Raw genomic sequence first — 22,248 nt, 5'->3', positions numbered from 1 at the left:
TCCCTCCCCATCCCCATCCCATCCCTCCCCATCCCATCCCTCCCCATCCCATCCCTCCCCATCCCATCCCTCCCCATCCCCATCCCATCCCTACAAGCAGCACAGCCTCTGGAAAGGGTTCTTTTATTCACTCAACAACTGTACAAATATTACAGGCAATTTTCTTTTCCTTTGCAAAAAAAACCAAAAACAACAAAACCCCAAAGTATAAAAATAATCTTTATATAGGAATCAAAGTTCATCTGTTCATCTTCTCTACATCTTTTTTTTTTTCCTCCTTTTTCTTTGTGTTTATTTTCCTCTCCAGAGCTGTGACAAACCTTAACGTGCTTTGGGGGGGGGGAGGAGGGAAGGTCAGGAGTGACAGAGGGAAGGAGGGCTGCTGGACAGCATGTGGGCTCCATGCTCAGCACCCACACGTCTCCATCCCACCCAGTGCCTTCAGCTAGAAAGGGTTGGAGGCTGTCCATTCCTATTGAATTCATTGCGTTTTTCCTACGGGGTGTTGCTGTGTCCCAGGGGGCAGAAAGGAGCAGGTCTGCTGGAGGAGTCCCACAGAGGATCAAACAGCACCAGGGAGATGCTTTGGAAAGAAAGGACTCAAGCATTACGGCCTTCTCACCTCTACAGGTGCTGAGCGTTGAGTACATCCCATTGTAGCCCATCACTGCTGGTGCTGGCTGTGAGAAGCTGCCCTTCGCTCTGGCAGTTTGCAGGGCAGGAAAGGCTCGGTGGGACGGCTGTGACTGCTGGGTTGGCAGGAAGATGTGCAAAACTGATAGTCAAATCTGACCCAAAAGCAACACTGGGGGGGTTTTGCAAAGTACAACAAATCCGGGAGGGTTTTTTTTTTACTCCAACAACAGCAAAGAGAAAAGAAGAAATGCACGGGTTCCACTGGCTGCTCATCCAAAAGAGAGACAAAAAACCACTGCAAAGCCGCCTCAACACACCTTGTGCTAAAGAGCAATGCTGGGACAACAAAGATGCAGAAAGGCATCGCATCGTGCAGCAACCTGCCATGGGATCAGGGAGCACAGCATGAACACCAGGGCAAATCCATATCGGCAGGAAGGCCGACCCTGAGCACATGCTAAGGAGGAACAGAAGCGGGAGGGTTAGAGGAGGGGGAACAAAACACTATTTTGACAACACCTGTGGAACTCGTCGTGGCAAAGCACTACTGCACCATTCCTGCTTGGTCGCCTTTACAAACAGTTGAAGGCTCAAGTGCAACGCTGGAGAACAGCGAGATGCTGATACGAGAGGTGTCTGATGGACTCGGGATACCTTCAAGGCATCAGCTGGAGCAGTCTTAACCTTTCAAGCAACTCATTAGTAAGGAAACATTAATACTGGCATCCTTCTTCAGCCCTGTAGGAACAGCACAGCTGTTGGGCTGTGCATCAGCTGGGCCAACACCAGGGGACAACCAGCATTCCTGCTGAGGCACAGCAGGGAAACTCTCAGCTCAGCTCCCGGGTCAGCCAACAGAGAAAAGTGCTTTGTCTTGTACAACATACTAGCTTGGATTGGAGTCACTGGAACAAATGGACCTTCTGGTGCCATTGGTTTGCTCTTTGTTGATGTCACTCTGGGATAGAACCACCCACACTGAAACTACCTCCGGGCTTGTGAACTGGCCGTGCTGTCAGGGCTCCGTGTAGCAGCTGGTACCTTAGAGGTGCAAAGTGCCTCTAGGAGTGCAGGAAAACCAAGGCATGCGGATTTGAGGAAGCCTGGAGAGGCACCTGGGCAAACTCAACAAACCACAGACCCTCTGAAGCGATGCCCAGAATCCAGTGAAGAGAGAGATGCAGCAAGGCGAGGTCAGTCCTTGCACGTGCAAGACGGGAGGAGAAAGAAGCGACGGGGAGGCTCCCGGCCTCCGAGTCCACATCTCTTGCTTCTGAGTTCATATGAGAGTATCTCTGATTGGCTCACTCGTCGAGCTCTAGCACAAAAGGAATCCAAAAATAGACACTTTCCAAAGAGTTACAAAAGGGTCTGTGTGTGCGAGGCTCACGGCCGCGCCGAGGAGTCAGAGGTTAAGGACAGGCACATCAAAGAGGTCACAGACGCCTTCGCTCTCATCCAGGTTATAGATGTAGTCGTGATCTCCAGGAGGGGGGGAGAGGCGGAGCAAGGGAGCAAACACTACAAGAGAAAAGCCAGCAGTTGGGTTCCAAGGCTCAGCACTCCCACAGCCAGCCTGGAGCTGAGCCGTGGGGCCTCGTAGCCTGGCATCCTTGAGATTGCTTCTCATCAGCCTTGAAGCATTGAAGAGGCTCATCTGCTCCTCGTGCATCACTCGCAGCCTGGCACAATGAGAACTACGCCCTGAGCCCAGAACAATGAGGGCAAGGCTGCGAGCACAAGGCTGTCACCTGTAGGAAGGCACACAGGACTGGTCTTCTCCCCCAGGAAGGCCACACCACGAGGGGAAAACTCTCGAGACTCACCTTCAGATGACATCAGCTCCTCCAGCAGCTCAGAGTTCATACATTCTAGGGAAGAGACAAACACGGTAAGCAATGCACCCTGACTTCTGCTCTGTGTGTGTGTGTGCAGTTTCCCACCCTTCCCAGTTTGCAGAGGGAGCCGACGTGTGTTGGACCATTCAGGCAGCACCAAAACACTCTGCAGGAGGTTCCTTCCTGCTTAGCCCAGCCACAAGCCCAGTGCTTTCACATGGAGGGTGATGCCCTATCCCTGCAGTGGTGTGCTAGCTGCAGTCCCAAAGGAAACTCCCCCACATGCATCTGAAACTGAGGTGGTAAAGCCTGATGCATTCCTCAGTTACACACACCGAGTTTGCTAGAGTGGGGAGGAAAATAAGAAAGAGAAACAAGCAGTTCCAGGAGCAGCAGAACTAATCAAGTGTCTCCAGTTTCATCCAGATTTGTCCTCTCCTTCCTCCTAATTGGATCCCTTCACTCCACAGCTGTGATATGCTATGGGAGGTTGGCCGGTTGCCCACCAGCAAACATCTGAGCTCTGTATATCCTTCCCTAATGGGCCATTAACTGCTGTCTGCTCTACTGCCCACACAACTGCTACAAACAGAAATTATCTCTGAAACCTCGTTCCTTCCTCCAGTGATGTTGATCTTGGCCAGCAGGACCACGAAGCACTTGAAAGGCTGGCAGGCAAGCAGCCAGGCCAAGCATGTGCAAGCGGATCTTTTCCCTTTCGGAAGCGAAGTGTTTGGAAACAACCTTCTGATTCCCTCTCTCACTTCACCAAGTTAAACAGCGATGATCTCAATCAGCCTGGCCAGGCCCTCATCACCCACGAGTGAAGTGATCTTCCACAGAACTAACTCAGATGAGCCCATCTTCAATGACCACAGCAGGCCATTTCCTAAAGGAAAGGAACGTACCCTGCCTAGTTCCATGCTGTGAGATGAGAGGATTTCAGCTAGAGGTAACCAGAGAGGAATAATACGAGCTAAAATAAATAGCAGTAAAAATACAGAACCTGTATTTTTAGACCTTCTTCAGTAGATGAGGGTAAAACAAGCAAAGTCCTTCACAACCTTCACTCCTGGATCTGAACGTCACCCCTCCAAAGCTGGAGGAATAGACCATAAAACAGCATGCATTACTGCAGATAGAAAACCTTTCCTACACAATAGTGTCCGCAGAGTCCCACAGTAGATAGTTTGGGTTAAGCTGTACCCTCTCCACAAGATTGCACTCTGCAGCACCTTATGTTCATCCCTGCAAAGAATTAGCTTTACTCTTCAGACATGCTCAGTCATTACCAAGACCTCGCAGCCTACAGCAGTGCATTCTCCAGTGCTGGGCTGAGTGTGGAGGAATGGCGTTCTCCAGGCTGACCGTGATGTTCAGGGCTGTGGGGTTTTTAAAGCAAAGGCTCCGCTTTCACAATGAACCCACTGGAGCAGAGAACCAGGGACTCCAAGGAACAACTGTGACGTGTTCTGCCATCACCACAAAGTGCTTGTGTGTACACAGCTCTGCCATGCTTTGAGGCTAGGAAGAATTACACCAGCACTGAAAGGAAAGACTGGAATCCAAGGATGCACGTGTAGAAATATGCTTCCCAGCTTAGGCTTACGTTAGATCAAATTCCTGCACCTCTTCTGCCCTTAACCCAAAGACCATCATCAGGTAGCAAAAGCCAAACTTACCTTGGACAGGGGCAGAACCGACACAAATAACAGCATCCCCTCCCCAGCTGCACCCCTAAAACCACCAGGGCTATTTCAAGGACAGCAGATAATCCCCCCAGACTATTTGCTTGGATTAGCCTTGGGCAAGCTGCAGTTGAAACAAGACTAACAGGGATTTTGCTGGTGGCTCTAGATGGTGCAGGCAAGTTGGAAGAGGAGCGTGGGAAGGCAGAACACAGATTAGTGCTGGCACGGGGTCTGAAAAGCTCTCATCTGTGATCAGGGTGTGAACGTACCTCTCGTAGGATCAAACATCTCTGACAGCTCTTTGGGAAGCTCCAGCACTGTGAATGTAACAAACCAAATGATTGACTTTGTTAATACTATACAGCTTCATCACCCACTGCCCTGCTATCCTCTCAGTCCTTATGCACCCAAATCATGCCCAGAAATTCCTTTCCCATGCCCCACATCAAATACATCAGCAGTAAAATACTCAAGCTCAACCACCTTGAAGAGATCTGTAGGAGCACCAGTGCACAAACACGTTATCACAGCAGAGTAATTGAGGGTATGAAACTTCACACAGCATCAGGCTCTGCACAACACCTTGATTTGTCATGCATAGATAAGGGCATGCTTTCAGACGGTCAGCACATAGAACTCTGTGCACATCAGATGCTTGATGCCACAGTCCAAGATGGAAAAGAGCTGCATGAGCAACGTTTGAGGAAGGTTTCTTCTTCTAACACTTTAACCTTAAGTACTTCTGCATGGAAGGGAAGCTTCGAAGCATTAAAGCACAGCGTCTTATCCAGAGGATGCTTTTCTGTCTGTGGACCAGCCTGCTATTTCCCAGCCCAAAGCTAACATTTCCTCATTTAAAGCCCATTGCACCTCAACAAGCACAGCAGGAAGCTCCCCAGACACATACTGGAAGACCAAGAAGACCACAAGATTGCTACAGATAGAAAAAGTACTTCTGAGTAAAGGAGAAAAACAGAGACTAGAGCTCTCTTAATAATCTAACAGGTTACAAGAGTGATGTTAGTGGAGGCTTCGCAGTCTCAAAACTCAGACCCAGCACTACAAAAGGGGCTGAAAGAGAATAATCCTACCTAAGACAACACAGGCACATCACATGAGCATCCCTTGTGGCTTTTCTAATCCTAGCATCACGGGCAGAGGCACGGCACTAGATGTGACACTGTCAGCTCTGCACCAGGTTCCTCAGCACCCACACACAGCTGTGGTTTCTCCCCTATGGAAATGCCTATTCACTGCTCATGTGCTCTGGCTGACAGTGAAGGCAGAACAGAGTTCAGCTCATCTCCCTGGAGCCAGCAGCCCCTCCCTCACTCCCAGTGGCACAATCTGGAGAGGCAAAACAAACCAAGGGTGCATACTCACTTCCTTCAGGATCAGGTTTGATTGGCTCAAAGGAGGCAGAGGGGCTGGGTAGGACAGAGCTGCTGTCCAGCGAGGCAGAGGACTGCAGCAGCTGCGTGTCCAGCCTGGCTGTATGGCTGCTGGGTGCAGACACATTGCTGAGGGGATCGAGGTCACTGCTGCTCTTGGACTCCAGCACTGAGATGCTGCATTCTGGAAGGAGCCACAGACACATACAGTATTTCCATTAGCACATCCAGTCCCACTAAGATGAAAGCAAAGGCTCGGTGCAGCAAGCACAGAGGTGCTCCCTTTGCCAGGAGCTGACAGTGCTGTATGACCAGGTGTGTACTGCCCCGCTGGTCGGCAACCATCCCATTTCTGCTCTGTGCAACCTCCCTCTCACCTGTGCTCGTGGGTTTCTGCTCAGGAGGGCTGTGATCCTGAGTGCTGGAAGGTGTTGGCGTCGAGGGCTGGGTGCTGCTGGGAACAGATGCCTCCTGGAAGTGGGCAAGCGGCGGGATCTGTGGTTTTGAGGGTGTAACTGCCTGGCACTGAATGAGGTCTTCAGGGGGTGGGACGGGTAGCACCACTGGAGGAGAGCTCCAAGCATCCTTGTTTACTAAGAGAACATCAATTGGACCACTGGTGCTCTTCAGATGGATCTGATATTTCTTCTGCCTACTCGGGCCCTGAGAAAAGTCAGAAGCAAAACATAGATGTATATTAAGAGCCCTTTCCAAACAGAAGAGGAGTTTCCCAGTGGCAAGACGTGCTGTCCAGGCAGGTCAGGACACTTCACCTCTACTATTTAACAGTCAGAGCTTTCCTTGAGCTGCCAGTTCTTCCAACTCCATCAAAACCACAACCACCAACTGCTTCCCAACTCCCAGCCTGCTCAGCACAGCAGCACTCCTCCATAGCACACACATACCACACAGCTGCTCTCAATCCATGCATTTATCACTCACCTCAGGGATGGGAACCTCTAGACGTGTGCCTGAAGGGGCTCGAATTGCAAGGAGGGTGTCTCCTGTGAAAACAGAGCAGGTCAGCACTCAGAGGGCACAGGCTGTTCCTATGCTGACAAAGAGCCCCTCATCTCCTGGCACTTCCCAAAGTCCACACAGCTTTCCCTCTTTTGGAGGATTGCCATTTACACCCACACAAGCTGCTAAGCAGATTGCGGAGCTCTGAATGTACCAACCCTGAGGGCATAAAGAACCTGCAAAACTTCTTTCCAAGCAACCCGACAGGAGAAAGTCAAGCATTTTTCCAGCAGATTCCTTCACAGAACTCATTCATCTTCCCCAGTATGAATTGTGAATAGAACGGCACACAGCTGGAAGAGCTGCCCTGCCAGCAGAGACAGCACAGCAGCCTCACGTGGACCAACACCTGAAGCCAATGTTCCCTTGCCTCCATCAGCAAGAGTTGCCTGGTGCTGGCTGTGTCGGCCCCTGCACAGAGACACAAAGAGCCAGGCTGACGGCATCATCTCCTTTCCAAGTCCTGCAGAACACAACAAACCCAGATGAGCTGCTCCCAATCTGCATCCAGGTTTCTATTGAACACGAGAAATGTGAATGGGGAAATGGCAGTGCAGTAAAAGCAGGCACATAAAGACTGAGCAGTCAGCAGCTTTCAGTTTGAATATTTAAACTTTGGTGTGGTTTGTGTCCACGCTTCACCAACATCCTGCACGAAGGACTGATAATCTTCCCTAAGATCCACAGAGCAGACAGCAGAAGAGCACATCCTTCTATTACAGACAGTAGGGACAGGCAACCAAAGGTCAGCTCAGCAAAAGTACAGGGATGAGAAATACCACAAGATTTGTGGAGAAGATGGGAGTCCTTTAACAAATCTACACTTAGGGAAAATATCGTTAAATGATGTTAAAAAGGCAGAATAAAGCCCAAAGAAAGCTCCAGCTTAGAGACCCAACAGCTTCAACAGGCACTGCCTTTCTATCTCTCTTGATAGCCAAGTTCTAAATGTTGTCACAAGCCAATCAGTGCACAGTGTGTTTCCGCTTCCTTTTGGTCACTAACAACTAAGATATTCTACATCCAGATCAAGAATTCATATTTGACAAGAGCACAAACACGCAAATCTTCAAGTCTTAATTCATGTGGAGAAAATGACTTCAATCGCAGTCAGTAAGGATAAAAAAGGAGCTAAAACTCAGCCTTCCAACACAAGAGTTCTGATACGGAACCTCTGCAAGGCTCAGACACTTGGCAGGAGGGGGGGTCAGATTCTCTGTGCGAAGAATATTCATGCAGCAGAACTGGGCACACACCAAACAAAGGGAAAACGTGGCTCAGGCTTCTATTCCAAAGGATCTCAGCCCTGCCCTCACTAAGATCTCATCTTTGTGCTTTTTGGTGTGGTCTGAGTTCAGATGCAAACTCTTTTAGGAAAAAAAAACAGGTGCAATAAAATGCAAAGTGCTCAATGAACCAAGCAATAATCTGTCTGCTGGTCTCCAGGAAGCTCCTACAGGCTGTTACAAACTATCTGGCCCCAAACACTGTCAAACTGAAAACACAACCCCCGCCCCCAAGAAGCATGACCTTAAACCAGAAGAAACAGTAAAGCAGGAACTCAGGCAGGATAAAGTCTGGTGAACAAGGAGGACAGTGCAAGAAAGGAAGGATAAGAAATGGAAGAGCTGATGCAGTGCAGGATAAGGAGACAGCTTGGAAGAGGTGAGCAGTCAGATGAGGGTGAGATTATGCACAGCTGGGGTGGGCAGGATAAGCAGCTTCCCCATTGAACTCTCTGAGGCAAGAGAGCATATGTAAGTTGCAGAGGGTCAGGAGAGGGTAGGCATTCACTGAAGCAGAAAGCAGCTCTGAATCCACGCTGCTACAGCTGAGAAGGCTGCCACACTGCAGATGGGGTCTTTCTGGCCCTGCAGCTATCACTGCAACCACCTGCCCCTCAGGAAGGTGAAGTCACAGCAAGAAGCACGTTCCCTTCTGTCCTGCTCTTCACTACCTCCTCTTTGCTCTCCTCCTGGTAAGAGGCACGATGCAGCTGAGGGAACACTGCTATTTTCCTGCTTACACCCAGATTTCCAGCATACAGTCAACTTTTCTTTCTATTACTACCTTTGCATTGTTGACTCAAGCCAGCCAAATAAAGGGCTCGTAACATAACATGTACACCCACAGAGTGGCACACAGCAAAGTACTTCCTTAAGAAATGCTCATATGTTTCTTTAAACACGAGTGCAAGGAGCCTCCTGCTGCCTCACCTCTGACAACAAAGCTACAACTGAATGGTTCCCAAAGCAAAGGATGGCAGCAGAGTTGAAGCACATTTTCCACAATCCTTATTGGGCAGCCCATGCTCAACTCTAAGCCAAGATGTGCTGCCTCCTCTTTCCTGCAGAAAGGAAAGCAGCTGGGATAGGCTGACAGGATTGCAGCATTGTATCTTTATGATGCAGCACCATTTCCTCACCTGTGAAGCACTTGCAGATATCTTCGTGTGTCACATAAGCTAACGTTTGGAAGGTTAAGGAGAACAGCTGCAGTTTCCTGTGAAGACGGAACTCAAAGGGCACCTGGAGTTTCCTTCCTTTCTGAGCACAAGAAACGCTGCAAAGGAAGCTATTGTCTATACTGGGCAGTGCTCCTCTGCTTCCAAGGGGGGGGCATGAACTTCCTTAGCCTTTCAGAGCAGACCCTCCAGCAACATGAGGTGCCCCCAGCAGAGCACTGCCAGCCCGGCCCCAACTCCTGCCTTTCAGCCCTGAGTAATGGCCAGCTGACAAAAGGATATCAGTTGTTCTGCACGTCTTCTGTGACATTTTTGATGCTCTGCTGAACCCACATCTTCTGCTTCTCCAGCTCCTGTTCCTGCTGCTCCAGGTCCTCTATGTCTGCCTTCAGCTCAATGAGTTTGTGAGCAATCTCGCGTGTGTTGCAGCCAGGACCCACCCCTCTGTGCAAAGCAAACAGCAGTGACGTGCATCAGCTAACAGAGCAACCAAAAAGACCCAGCTTTTAAGAGCTGCCACCTTCCTTCCTTCCTTCCCCCTCTATCACACATCAAGGCCAGAGAATCTCACCTGTACCCGCCCTGCAGCCCCACACCATCTTCCAGCACAGCACCACTCAGTGCATCCTCCTCCATCCCCCACCTCCAGCACCATGAAAAGTATCTTTTCTCACTCAAGACACAGAAATAGTCTGCACCAAAATACCAGCTCTGCTGTACAAGCTATGTGCCATAAATACTTCAGCATTCCTCATTACTACCATCAGCACAGGCCACTGAAAAACCAGCAGAGAGGCACCCAGAAGACAGGACCTTGGATCCGAAGGGACCCATCAATGACTTAAACTCTGTCACTCACTTCCATTGGATGCTGTTCTTTGATTTCTTCTCAATCAGCCCAATCCCTTCCAGAACATTTGTGATATCGTAGATCCGTCGTTTCTGCCGCACGGCCAAGGTGTCTGCAGCCTGCAATAGAAGTCAGACACTTCACTCCAAACTCTCAGTCATGTTTCCCTCCTTCCTGCCTATCAGATTAACCAAGCTATCTGCTCACCATCCCACACAGCTCCTCAGCAGCAAGGCAGGGCTACAAGCCTGGAAGCCTAAATATTCTGTGCTCCTCCAGCATAAGGAGAGATGAGAATCTGAACGTAGAGGGCTGCCTGAATGACAACAGTGTAGCAAAGCTGACATTCAAACAGCCTTCTATATCTAAACCTGATGCCAGCTGATAGAGAATGGACACAAAGCCATGAGTCCTCTGGAAATGGATACAGGGAGGACAGTAAGTGTGTGTGCAAGGAGCATTGGAACAGGCTGCGGTGTTTCCTTCTCTGAAGGTACTCAGAGCCCACCTGGATGCTTTCCTGTGCATCCTAATGCAGGGACTTGCTTCAGCAGGGGGGTTGGACTGTATAAACTCCAGAAGCCCCCTACGATCCTGTGATCCTGACCCTTTGAAGGACCCTCCCCTCACATTCAGGAGGCACAAACTAATGAACATAACCCCTGCTGAACTGACAGCTTAGGGCACATCGCCCCTCTGCCCCAATGCAAGGAGCCAGCAGGCTGGCACAGGAGAGCACAGCACTCAGCAGGCAGGGACCAACCCAGGCCTTGTGCTTTCAGCACAGCCTCACAGCTCTCTGGCGCTCACATAGATCCACCTTAGAGGGTTTCCTATACAAATAAACAGCGGGGGAGTTTCACACGGAGAAGAGGCTGAACGTCCTGAGCTGCACACAGCACACAGGCACGGTTCTTTTGGCAAGGAGGCCTTGAAAAAGAGCAAAGCACGTTCAGCCAACGCTCCACTACAGCCGGGGGTGGAGCAGCCCCGGAGGGCGCAGTGCGTCAGGCCGCTGTCTGACGGCAATAGGACCGGAGGCCGCACAAGCGGACGGACACAGAGCGGGACACAGAGTGCGGGCCGTGCAGCAGCAGCGGGTTGGCGGCAGGACAGCAGCCCCGGCAGGACAGCAGCCCCGGCGTGCGGCCCGCCCTCCCCGCGCTCCCCTCCCTCACACGGCAATGCCCCCGGCCGGGCCTCCCCAGCCTCCAGCGGCCCCGCACCAGCTTCAGGTCCAGCACGCCGTCCTTGGCCTCTTGCAGCAGCGACACGAACTTGGTGGTGAGCAGCCCCAGGCTCTTCTCGTGCCGGCTGGGCGCCCCGGCAGCTCCGCTCCCACCTCCGCCTCCAGCCCCGGGAGGTTGCGGCCCGCACTCCGCCATCTGCCCGCCGCCGGCTCCAGGCCCGCCGCGCTTCCGCTTCCGGTTGGAGGGGCATGACGGGAGTTTCCGTTGTGGGGCGGGGCGGGCGTGGAAACCACGTTGCGGGGCGGGGCGGGGCGGGGCGGGGCGGGATGCGGGTCCGGGGTTCGGAGTGTCTCGGTGTGTCTCTGTGTGTGCTCGGCCCTCCGAGCGCCGCAGGCCGGAACGGCGGCGATGCGCTGAGCCTGAGCCCACCGCCACCGCTCGGGGAATGCCCTGTTGCCTCCCCGTTACCCGGCGGCCCCGGCACGTCCCGTTGCTCGTTCACCAAAGCATTCATGGCCAACCCGAGCCCCGCACGGCACCGCCCGCTTCCCGTACCGCATGAACGCACCGAACCCAGCTGCGCTTCCAGCGGTGCGGCCGCAGCTCACACAAAGCGGCAGGGCAGCCCCGGGCACCCAGCGGCACCCAGCGCCATAGGGAGCCCCGCGCCGTGCGGCCGTTCTTCATGTCCTTCCTCCTTGCCCTGCTCCCCCTCCGGCCCCGACATCCTGAGCGCGTCCTCGGGAACACAATGAGCCCCTGAGGATCGCGGTGTGCCGGAGGAAACGGCCGTCGGCTTCCTCCGTTCGGCCCAGCCCCGCTCGCGTGTGCGCGGCGCCGCTGAGACCATGGGCATGTCGGCGAAGGACGAGCGCTGCGCCAGCCCTACAGGTAACGGGGACGATGCGGCAGCCCCCGCGGTGCTGGGCAGGGGAGGAGGGCTGCCGCTCCGCGCTCCTCACGCTCCCCCGGCCCCCGCTTTGCCACCTTCTCCCCACGCTGCAGCCCTTCCCTCTGAGCTCCCCGCCCTCCAGGGATGCGCTGCTGCTCCTCGGAAGCCCCGAACCCGAGCGGTGTCCTTGCGGGGGAGCTCAGCTGGGGACAAGGTGGCATCTCCCGGGGGGGTGCAGGGAGCCCCAGTTCTCGGAAGGGGGGAAAACAATGAAACAAACAGTGAAACCGAAGCCCTGGAGATGAGCTGGGTCTCAGCGCTCAGCCCTTGGCGTGGCTTTGGACACTTCTATTTGGGCTCTGTGAAATCAGCCCCACGCAGCCCATCGGGGACACCAAGGAGGCCAGGAGCCTGGGTGTGCTTGTACCAGCGTCACTCCCTCAGGCAGAGCCTCCACGAGTGGCACACGGACAAGCAGCTCTTTGTGCCACCTGCTGACTCGCTGCCTTCCCAGGTGGGAAGGGGTGGCACCCCGAGCTGGTGGGTTGGATAGCAGTTCCTCGGGGCAGCCTGCTGTCCGCTGCATGGCCCCGTCCGTGGTAGTGGGATGTCAGGGAGCCCTCCCAGGATGTCTCCTTGCTGCCCTACTGTCCAGTTTCCCACATCTGGGTGTGCTTGAACATCCGCTCACAATGGTTTCCTGTTTCTGGCCTCAGGGGCCTTTCCTGCCCCGTAAGGAGAAGCTTCGTTTGGCTCATTAACCCCTGGCTTCATCCCCAGATGAGGAGTGGCCAGAGGTGGAAAAGGCTGAGAAGTTAGCGAGAGGAGCTGCTCTGAAATGGGCTTCAGGGGTGTTCTACCGGCCTGAGAAACTGGAGGGGCTCGGGCACTATCGAAACAGGGAGACACAGAGGAACAGCTCCATCCAGTCCCGGCTGAAGGTGGGTGTTTGTCATCTCCCACCCAATGGGTGCCCACAGCTTCACACCTCCCCAAGCACGGATCCCAGGCAGTGTCTTCTGTGTGCAATCATCGCTTTTTACACTTCTTTGGCTGGCACTTGGTGGGAGAAATGCAGCTGTTTAGGTTTAGTCCTTTAGGATTTGGTGACCACCCCTGCCCTACTCAAAATGAGCCTCCTCTGCCTCTGTCTGTCCTACAACACATCCTATGTGTGGGACACTGCTCCCCATTGTGGCCCCATCCCTTCTCCCATGGCTGGGAGGAGGCAGCCCCATCCCTGCCTGCAGAGCCCACAGAGGAGAAGCAGTATTTCTGCACACACAGATAGGGGATGCACACACGTCCTTGGTCAGGGTGACACTGTGAACCCTTTTCTGCATAACAATCAACCTGAGCGGTCTGATTGTTCTGATTTTGGAAATGGCCTTCAAAGTGAAAGGAGACATCTGGTTACTGCTCACCCTGCTGCCTTGGTAACCCCAAAGAGGTGCCCTTCTCTCACCTCACGCATAGTAGCCATTGGACACCCCAAAGCCTGCAAACAGTCACGGTAAACTGTGATGCAGTGCATTCAGAAGGGCCGAAATGGGCCATTCCTGCTGCTGGAGCAGCTTTCGAGATGCTGTGTATACTTGGGGTCATGGTGAGTGGGGACAGCATGGTGACAGAGGCAGGTCTGAGCTTCTGGGGCTGGGAGAAGGCGTGCAAGAGCGCCCTGACAGGGCTGGGGCAAACAGTGCAAGCCTTCAAGAGCTTCTCTGCTGCCCCTCTGTCCTCTTCTGCTCCCCAGTCAACCGTGCAGTCTTATCTGGAGGGGGTGAGCACTGGGCTGGAGCAGCTGCGGTTGGCGGTCCAGGAGGTGCAGAGCGTGTGCCAGGACATGGGGGCAGCGAGGTGGGCTCTGCTCGACTGCGCAGACCGCTTCCAGGACCTCCAGCAGATGCGGGCGCTGATGGCGGAGCACGTGCAGCTGGCCTCGGTGGTCCAGGTGCTGCCCCAGCTCTTCTCAGGTAGGGCACTGACCCAATCCCTATGGAGTTAGGCTGGAAGTTCACTTGGAGTTATTCCAGTCCTACCCTGGATTCTGCACGGGGCTGGTGGCAAAGTCGGAGCAGGTTGTACAGGCTTTGCCAATTGGGTTTGGGAAGTCTGTGGATGGAGATGCCTAACAACACTGTCCTCCCAGGGGCACCTTCCCCTTGTGATCTCCTTGCTAACCTGTGCCCACACCCCCTTCACACCCTGTGTTCAATCCCGGCATCTCTCCTCCCTCTCTCACAGTCCACGAGGTCTTTTCCCATACCCTGCAGCTGCTCCATGGGCAGCACCTCCTGGAGGCCCACGCGGAGCTCATGATGATGGAACACCTCCGAGATGACATCCTTTCCCAGCTGCACCTTCGTGGGCTCTCCAGTGCCCAGGCAACTGTGCTGTCTTACTTCAGTGGTCTGCAGGAGCTCAACGAGAGCCTGGCCAAGCAGCTGTGGGGCATCGTGGGCAGCAGCCTGCAGCTGGTCCGGGAGGACCCAGTTCTGTTTGTCACCGCCATCAGGATCATTGAACGGGAGGAGAAAATAGATGACACCCTACTCTTGGATGCCACTTTCCTGCCCCCTGGCCGCCCAAAGGGCTGGAGGCAGAAGTTTTACCATGTCCTTCAGGAGACCATCACGGCAGCTCACTTTAATGCCATCCGTATGGATGCTGAAGGCCCGGGGCTGGCCAAGCACCTCGCTGCACTGCAGAAGGCCATCGTGTCTGAGCTGCGTGTGGTGAAGGACCTGATGGTCCAATGTGTCCCGGCACACTACAACATCCTCAGTGTCTGCACTGCCACGTACCACCGGGCCCTCGGTAGCCACCTCCAGGACATCCTCCGAGAGGACCTGGACAAACAGGCACTCTTCCTCCTCCTCGAGTGGGTGCTTCGCATGTACCCCAGGTCAGCACCTGCCTCACAGGCAGGGAACCAGGCTGTCACCAACACGCAGCCCCTGGCTGCTGGAGGTGACCGTGGGCAGGGCAGATGTAGGAACTGCAGGCAAACACAGCCCTGTCCCACCTCTGCCCTCCAGCCCCGAGGTGATGGGCCACCCCGACCTCCTCCCAGAGGTGGATGTTTCTTCTCTGGGCCCCCTGATCTCCCCTGAGCTCGTGGATCAGACAGAGAGGAAATACGTGGAGAAAGTCAAGGTGAGCAAGCAGGATGGCAATGTGCAATGGGTGTGGGGTCCAAGCCATGGCTACCATGCAGACATCTGCTCTGACAGTGGCAGGAGCCCGTGGCATGAGGCTCGGTGCTCACTGCTGGGCTGTGTGTTGGGTCTGGGGGGTGTTGGTAGCTGCCTTTGGGACTGGCTGCGGTGAGTGTCCGTCCCGCAGGCGAGTGTGCTCGAGTGGATGCAGAGGACCCTGGAGGTGGAGTTTAAGGAGTGGTTCAGAGAAGAGGAACCTGAGATGGACCATCAGGGCTTCTTCCAGTCTGCCCTGCCTGTCATTGTCGTGCAGGTGGGTGCCCAGCACTGTGGTTGAGCCCAGGCTCTTTTGCCCCTGCTGCTTTGGTAGCTTGTCCAGCTCCACGCTGTGGTTCCGAGATGTGGTTGGGTTCTCCTCTTCCCTTGTGTGCATTGCTCCCTGGGATGCAGCTTGGGGCAGGCTGTGCTGAGAGCACCCCAAAAGGGGCCATGGCCTCTGACTCACCTCCGCTCTCCTCTCCTTGCACAGATGCTGAGTGAGAATATCCAGGTAGCCTCCTTGATCACAGACTCTCTGCAGCAGAAGGTTTACAACATGGCCCTGGAGGAGCTCGAGGCATTTCTGGGACGGTCAGTGGAGCCCCTGCCACCCCTGCCCAATCCTTGCAGACCCCCTGGGTACCCACAGCACAGCCTTTCTACCCTCGGGGCTGTGTCCCAGCTCCAGAGGACCACCAGATCCCAGGGCCTGTTGCCCCAAGCACCTCTCTGGTGGTGCTGAGCCCCTGAGGGCTCCAGAGTGGGTCCTACTGCCCTATGCTGCCCAAGAACAGGCTACTGCCAGCTTGGCAGCAGTGAGCTGGGAGGGCTATGGGAGGTCCACATGCCCCCAGGTGCTGCAGCAGCATCCCAGCTCTGAGCATTTATGGCAGGGGTTGTGCCTGCCCATCACGGATCACTGGCTGTGTTGCAGCCTGAGGGAAGTCCTCGTGCAGTGTGGGAAGGAGCACCAGAAGGATCGGACCGTACCCAAGCACTACGTCCCCTACCTGCTGGCCATGCTCAACAACAACCTGGCTCTCAGGTAATGCACACTTAGTGGCTGCCTCTTAGAGCAACCCCACCACAAGGAAGCCACGAGTTCTCCATCCTCCTGCACTTCCTGGGCTAACTGTCCCCTCTCTTCTCTCTCCCCCTCTCTTCTCTCTCTCTCTCTCTCTCTCTCGTAGCTCCTCTATCCCCTCTCTGCACCCCAGTGCTGCCTGCAGAGAAGTCCCTGCATCTCTTCAGGCTGCTCTGGACAAGATGCAGAAGAAAGCTTGTCAGCTGCTGCTGGAGGAGCTGCTCCTTGACCTACAGGTATGTTTATCCATGGCCCGAGTCTGCTGGGGATGCAAAGACCCCTCCCCAGCAAGAACAGCACTATTGCTACCCTGTCTATTCCTGCCTAGCTTATGGGAGCAGCATTCAGCCAGCTATCATCCCTCAAACACATCTCCCAGACCTCGATAAGCAACCAGCAGCCTGTCAGCACCACCCAGTATCACCACGGCATATGGCCCCAAACCCACCAACTGACAGGGCTGGGGAGCCACAGCCCACCCGGGCTCCCTTGCACTCCTTCTTTGTGGCTCTTTCATGGCACAAAACCAAGGACAGAGCATATCCGTGCAGAGGATACAAAGCCATGTGTGACTACCCGAGTCGTTTCCTGCCAGCATAGTCAAATTTAGCTTTTCCTGGAGCAAATCTGGGAAAGCAAATGGCATTGCTATTTAGGGCTGGGAGGTGAATGCCATGGAAACAAAGGAGCTGCTGGAGGGTGAAACACTGACAGGCAGCCGTGGAGACTGACACACTGCAGAGAGACTGTGCCTTTAGGCAGGAAGGTGCTGCCTACAGGGACAGCAGGGGAGGAAGAGGTCAAAGCCCCCAGCCAAAAACATGTTATGTCTAGGCAGGAAAAGGAGCCCAAATTAAACCTGTATCAGGGCAGGCCAAAAGCAAGCGTGTGAAGAGCAGCTTGCTGCCCCAGACCTCAGGTGCTGGCTGTGCTGCAGTGCTCAGCAGTGCCACTGAAGCTCTGTGGTCCAGGTGAAGCCCCAAAACACTGACCTGTGGGCATCAGAAAGACCCGAGCATGGCAGTCCCTGTGTTTTCCATCCATTTCCTGATGGAGATCACTCTGTTTTATGTTGGCTTTTGCCAGGCAGGGCCCTCTGGTAGCAATAGGCTTGGGTGAGCAATAGGCCGGTGCTATGGGATGCTGTGCCTCTTTTCAGCTGGGAGCTGCTACAAGAGCAATGCAGCGCAGGTCACCTTCTGCTCCTCCTTTGCTTGTTTCAGCCCCTCTACATGCAGCTGCCTTCCCGAAAGTGGCTCTCTGGGTCCCAGCTGGTCAACAGCATGTGCGAAGTGATCGACAGATACACAAAGGATTTCTCCCACGTCAGGAAGCCAGCCTTCACGGTACAGTTACTGCTGGGGCTTCCCTCTGATGGGCTGCTGGTCTGCAGGATGAGGGTGTTGGAGTTGGTTGCGGTGCTAAGGCTCAGGACACAGCCCAGATGGTGTTGGGAGGGGAATAGTGCTCTGCTGGGGGGGCGGGCATATACCCCCAGAGCTAACAGCTTTCTTCTGCCCTGGTGCTCAGCTCCTGCTGATGGAGAGCGAGCTCCTGGTGGTGAGCCAATACCTGCGGGCGCTCATGCAGAAGAAGATGGTGTGCAAGAGCAAGGAGGAACGGGGCCAGTTCTGTGACCGCCTGCTGCAGGACGCCACGCAGCTCCGGGAGCTCTTCTGCAGCCTGGTGAGGGATGTCTGAAGGTGGTGGGGAACTGGGCTTGGGCTGTGACAGGGGGGTGTTGCACAAGCCCTTAGGTAGCCCCATAGCGAGGTGAGTGCAAAGAGCTGTGATGGAGAATTGCATCAGCCCATGAACAGCTGTTACACTTGTGAGGCCAAGATGGGAGGAACTGGCTGTGAGTTCACCCACATCGCACTCCCCTTCTCAGGGCCTGGAGAGGAGCCAGCAGAGCCTGGAAGCCGTGTTTGCTCTGCGGGAGCTGATCTGCCTCAAAGACCCAGCGCTGCTCAGCCTGGAGGTGCTGGGCTTCATCACCAAGTACCCCGATGTCAGGTAGGAAGCCCAGCTCTGCTCACCTGTGACTGGGCATGGCTGCTCTGGGGAGCTGGGTTTGGGCTGGAGAGCATTTAGAAACCTGGGCTCCTTCCTTTGTGAGGCTCCCTTTTGCCATGACCCAGATATGAGGGATTCCTGCAGGAACCCAATGACAAAGATGTAAAGGGAAAAGCATTTCTGTGCTGCTCACCTGTCCATATTTAGTCATCCAAAGGGTGAGAAATCACAAATCACCTAGTCGGAATTGACCAAAACCCATGAAATGCCAAGGTGAAAACTTGTTTTATGGGGTTACTTTCAAGCCGATTGAAGAAATCAGCTGGTTTAAAGTTCCAGCTCTCCCCAGACCGTGGGAGGTTTGGGGGGACACGAGCAGGGCTGCAGTGGATGGTGCTGTGAGCCAGCTGCTCCCAGCTCACCTCCTGCTCTGTGCCCAGCGATGAGCACATCTCCACCTTGCTGGAGCTGCGGGGTGACGTCTCCAAGGACGTGCGACACGTGGTGCTGGAAATGATGGCACAGAACCCCCAGCCTCTGCCCGAGGGCTACCGGCCCATCTTCAGCACCATCCTGGTCCCTGCACCTGAGCTGCCCTTCTGCCTGCGCAAGGCCAAGTGTGCCTGAGACATCCCACTGCCTGCAACAGCCCTGCTTCCCACTGCCACACCAACATAAGGACCGAACAGGACGGCTCCAAAGCTGTGCGTGGGGACAATGGAGATGATGCACAGCGACCCTACGCCTTGCCCTGTGTTGGGACAGCCTGGATACATGCCATCCTGCTCTGAGCTTGCCATGCTGAGCTGTTACCCCTCGAAGCAGACCCAGGTCAGGAGAAAATCAAGGCTGCTTAGGTCTGTCTTACTGCCTGGGGGAGAAAGAGGAGCAACAGAGCAAAGGACAGGGGGCTACAGCTGGGGTGAGGCCAAGTCTCTGTGGGGCTGCAGCAATTCCCAGTGCATCCAGGCAGCCAGAGTGACCCATGCATCGGTTCTTTACTCACCACAGCTCCAAACTGGAGCACTGCTAGACTCAGGCTTACATGGTCTTACAGAACTAGACTGGGTCCTGCATGGATCTCAGCCAGCTCACTGTGGCTAATGGCCAGAGGGGAGAAGAAGCACACAGAGCTCTTGGCACCCTGAGTAGTGCCACCAGCTCTCTCCCTGCTGGCATGAAGAGCTCTGAGTTTTAGTGACCTGCTTGCCTCCCGGCCTCAGCTGTCTTGTCAACATTCACAACAGCATCAAAGTCCAAGACTTCAGTACCTGGGAGGATGTGAACCGAGTTCCAGCTTCCTCCATGATGGGCAGCACCTCCCAGGGCACAATCATCCTCTGCAGCTCTCCATCCCTCAATCCTCTTCTCCCCACTTGCCAGGGGAAGGTGAGGAGCAAAGCATGTCTCTGTGCTCTGCTTCCTTGGAGCCGTGCAGCACTCTTTTGCCACCTCCTCCTGCTTGGCCTGCACACTTGTGCCAGCTCTGCAGGCACCTTGGGTAGTGGGAGGGCTGAATTCTATGCACTGCCACTCTTTCTGCCTTATGATAGGCCTGATCCTGCTGTCGTTGTATGGCACCAATGCCAAAAATAAAGACCTGAGCTCTGCAATCACTTACCAGCGTCCAGGCTGTGTGCCTCAGGGGAGCAGGGCACGGGGAGCACAGAGCAGGGAACACATCCCTATGCTCAGCATTATTCCAGAGATGGCTCCTGACTGCCTGGGAAGGCTTCTGCCTGTCCCATCTGGCCCTGGGATGTGCTCACCTGCACAGGGGTGTGCCCACGGTGGCCCTGGGCTCTGGGAACATCCAGCTGGGACACACGCCTTGCCAGGCCACCGTATCACCACTGCGTGGGGGAAGGATGGCTCTCACACAGGTCTGGCCACGGCCATCTCCCACAGCCCAGGCACTGACATCCACCCCAGCCCTGCCTGCATCCCACCAGAGCTCAGCTATGGAAGCTGCAGCAGAGGACACACACAGCTCCTTTCAGCAGCAGCCCAAGCACCGCAGGTGCTTTCTGCAGCGCAGTCCTGCAGCCGCTATCACCACTCAGGGCAGGATGGGTGCTAGGCTTGGCATGGCACCACTGCCCGCAGCCGGAACAGGACAAGACCTTGCCCTGCCTGGCCACGAGCCACACAGCTCCCAGCTGCTATAAAGCCAGCAGCCCTGCGGCACGGCCATGTCTTCTCAGGATGGCGTTCCTGTGGGCAGTCACCTGCCTGGCCCTGGCCAGCACCGTTTCAGGTAAGCCCAATGCCTAGCAGGTGTCCATGTCCCTCTGCTCCATGTCCCACGGTGCAGGAGGCCATTAGCACAGAGCAGGAGTGCAAGCAGCCTGCAGGGCACGAGCCCTGAGCCCCTCCTGTGCCCCCCATAGGCTGCGGGGTGCCCGTGATCAACCCCTCGGTGCAGTACAACGAGAGGATCATCAATGGGCAGAACGCAGTGTCCGGCTCCTGGCCCTGGCAGGTGTCCCTGCAGGTACGTCCCTGTCCCCATCCCATGCACATGCTGCGGTGTTGGTTCCCCTGCCCACCCCCAGCTCCTCCTCTCCTCGCAGACCCGCTCGGGATCCCATTTCTGTGGAGGTTCTCTGATCAACGAGAACTGGGTGGTCACAGCCGCCCACTGCGAGTTCAGGTGAGGAGCGATGCCCTCCGCACCCCACGTAGCACTGGGGACACTGGATGGGCCTGGGGTCAAGACACACTGGGTACAGCCCCAAAGCACAGCCCTAAGGGCACCGAGCAGCCCCCCATTCCCTCCTGGTGGTGCCGCAGGACCTCCAACCCTTCTCTCTTGCAGCCCATATTCCCACGTTGTTGTCCTTGGGGAATACAACCTCGGCTCCCAGACTGAGTCCGTCCAGGTGAAGACCGTGTCGAAGGTGAGTGGGGTGGCTGCGGTGCCGGGAGGGCACTGAGCTGTGCCCCACGGCCGGGACGAAGTGCTTGTGCCCTCGCAGGCCGTCACACACCCCAACTGGAACTCCTACACCCTGAACAACGACATCACGCTGCTGAAGCTCTCCACGCCTGCCCAGCTGAACTCCCGCGTGTCCCCCGTCTGCCTGGCTCCTGCCAACCTGGCTCTGTCCAACTCCTTGCAGTGCGTCACCACCGGCTGGGGACGTACCAGCACCACCTGTAGGTACCTGGCGGCTCTGGGGCGGCTCTCATTGCGCTGTGGGGGTGGCAGTGCATGGCTGCAGCCATTGACATGCACGTGGGGAGGCGTATGGTTGAGTAACACTGCTTTTTTTACCCCTTCAAAGCCAACAATCTGGCAACACGCCTGCAGCAGGTCTCCCTGCCCCTGATCTCACAGAGCCAGTGCCAGCAGTACTGGGGCAACCGCATCACCAGCGCCATGCTGTGTGCCGGGGGGGCCGGAGCCTCTTCTTGCCAGGTGAGGAGCTGAGTTCCCCCCAGACCAAGTGCCTGCAACGCGTGGGGCATCGCCTTTGGGGACCATGAGCTCAAACAGCTGAGGGACCAAGGTGGCAGGGACCCACTTGGAGTAAGGCCCTGTGACTGGTAGGGATGGGGGCATCCCTAAACTGCAGCTCTCCTCCCCACAGGGCGACTCTGGGGGTCCTCTTGTGTACGAGAATGGGAACGTCTGGACTCTGATTGGCATCGTCTCCTGGGGAAGCAGCAACTGCAACGTCCGCACGCCCGCCATCTACACCCGCGTCAGCCACTTCCGAAACTGGATCGACCAAACCGTGGCCCAAGGGTAGAGCTGTGGGGATCGCTTCGCTCCAGCAGCGCCAGCACAGGGCTGAGCACAAAGCGAGGCTCACTTTGTTGCAGAGTAATAAAGCATGTGCTTGTGGCCAGCCCTGCTCCTTTCCTCTGGTGGTGCAGCGCAGCGCAGGAGGCGCATAGGGTTTGAAAAAGGTCTCAGCCCAGGCGGTACAGCAGTCTGGGAATGCAAACAATGGGAGGCATCCCAGTTTGAGTC

General features: G+C 55.3%; 3 protein-coding genes across 3 annotated transcripts; 2 read left to right on the top strand and 1 right to left on the bottom strand.

Annotated features, from left to right (window-relative positions):
• Positions 1 to 290: 290 nt before the first annotated feature.
• On the bottom strand, positions 291 to 11,322 carry E2F4 (E2F transcription factor 4). The gene is made up of 10 exons (XM_072346704.1): positions 11,117 to 11,322; positions 9,900 to 10,009; positions 9,323 to 9,484; positions 9,002 to 9,045; positions 6,499 to 6,560; positions 5,934 to 6,219; positions 5,549 to 5,740; positions 4,435 to 4,482; positions 2,463 to 2,507; positions 291 to 2,157 (listed from the first exon to the last, which is right to left on the bottom strand). Exons 1-10 carry the CDS (start codon positions 11,273 to 11,275, stop codon positions 2,042 to 2,044), a joined length of 1,224 nt encoding a protein of 407 aa, XP_072202805.1. The 5' UTR covers positions 11,276 to 11,322; the 3' UTR covers positions 291 to 2,041.
• Positions 11,323 to 11,807: 485 nt separating this feature from the next.
• Positions 11,808 to 19,888, top strand: EXOC3L1 (exocyst complex component 3 like 1). Its single transcript, XM_072346467.1, has 13 exons — positions 11,808 to 11,971; positions 12,753 to 12,913; positions 13,726 to 13,945; positions 14,217 to 14,877; positions 15,011 to 15,128; positions 15,318 to 15,443; positions 15,660 to 15,760; positions 16,104 to 16,214; positions 16,360 to 16,489; positions 17,477 to 17,599; positions 17,784 to 17,939; positions 18,145 to 18,269; positions 18,710 to 19,888. The coding sequence occupies exons 1-13, from the start codon at positions 11,929 to 11,931 to the stop codon at positions 18,894 to 18,896; spliced, it is 2,262 nt and encodes a 753-aa protein (XP_072202568.1). The 5' UTR covers positions 11,808 to 11,928; the 3' UTR covers positions 18,897 to 19,888.
• Positions 19,889 to 20,474: 586 nt separating this feature from the next.
• On the top strand, positions 20,475 to 22,024 carry CTRL (chymotrypsin like). The gene is made up of 7 exons (XM_072346690.1): positions 20,475 to 20,526; positions 20,660 to 20,763; positions 20,843 to 20,922; positions 21,088 to 21,169; positions 21,248 to 21,428; positions 21,557 to 21,690; positions 21,863 to 22,024. Exons 1-7 carry the CDS (start codon positions 20,475 to 20,477, stop codon positions 22,022 to 22,024), a joined length of 795 nt encoding a protein of 264 aa, XP_072202791.1.
• The last annotated feature ends 224 nt before the right edge of the window (positions 22,025 to 22,248 follow it).

Source organism: Excalfactoria chinensis, chromosome 11 (assembly GCF_039878825.1).
Source record: "Excalfactoria chinensis isolate bCotChi1 chromosome 11, bCotChi1.hap2, whole genome shotgun sequence".
Lineage (NCBI taxonomy): Eukaryota > Metazoa > Chordata > Aves > Galliformes > Phasianidae > Excalfactoria > Excalfactoria chinensis.
This window is presented reverse-complemented; position numbering and strand designations above follow the sequence as displayed.

Coding starts and splice junctions, on each gene's coding strand:
- EXOC3L1 (XM_072346467.1), top strand. CDS start 11,929: ATGGGCATGTCGGCGAAGGACGAGCGCTGCGCCAGCCCTACAG. Junction 13,946..14,216: donor GCTGCCCCAGCTCTTCTCAG/GTAGGGCACTGA, acceptor CCTCTCTCACAG/TCCACGAGGTCTTTTCCCAT. Junction 15,761..16,103: donor CTCGAGGCATTTCTGGGACG/GTCAGTGGAGCC, acceptor GCTGTGTTGCAG/CCTGAGGGAAGTCCTCGTGC.
- E2F4 (XM_072346704.1), bottom strand. CDS start 11,275: ATGGCGGAGTGCGGGCCGCAACCTCCCGGGGCTGGAGGCGGAGGTGGG. Junction 9,046..9,322: donor GAAGACGTGCAGAACAACTG/ATATCCTTTTGT, acceptor AACCTTCCAAAC/GTTAGCTTATGTGACACACG. Junction 5,741..5,933: donor GCAGAAACCCACGAGCACAG/GTGAGAGGGAGG, acceptor GGCTCCTTCCAG/AATGCAGCATCTCAGTGCTG.
- CTRL (XM_072346690.1), top strand. CDS start 20,475: ATGGCGTTCCTGTGGGCAGTCACCTGCCTGGCCCTGGCCAGCACCGTT. Junction 20,923..21,087: donor GCCGCCCACTGCGAGTTCAG/GTGAGGAGCGAT, acceptor TCTCTCTTGCAG/CCCATATTCCCACGTTGTTG. Junction 21,691..21,862: donor CCGGAGCCTCTTCTTGCCAG/GTGAGGAGCTGA, acceptor TCCTCCCCACAG/GGCGACTCTGGGGGTCCTCT.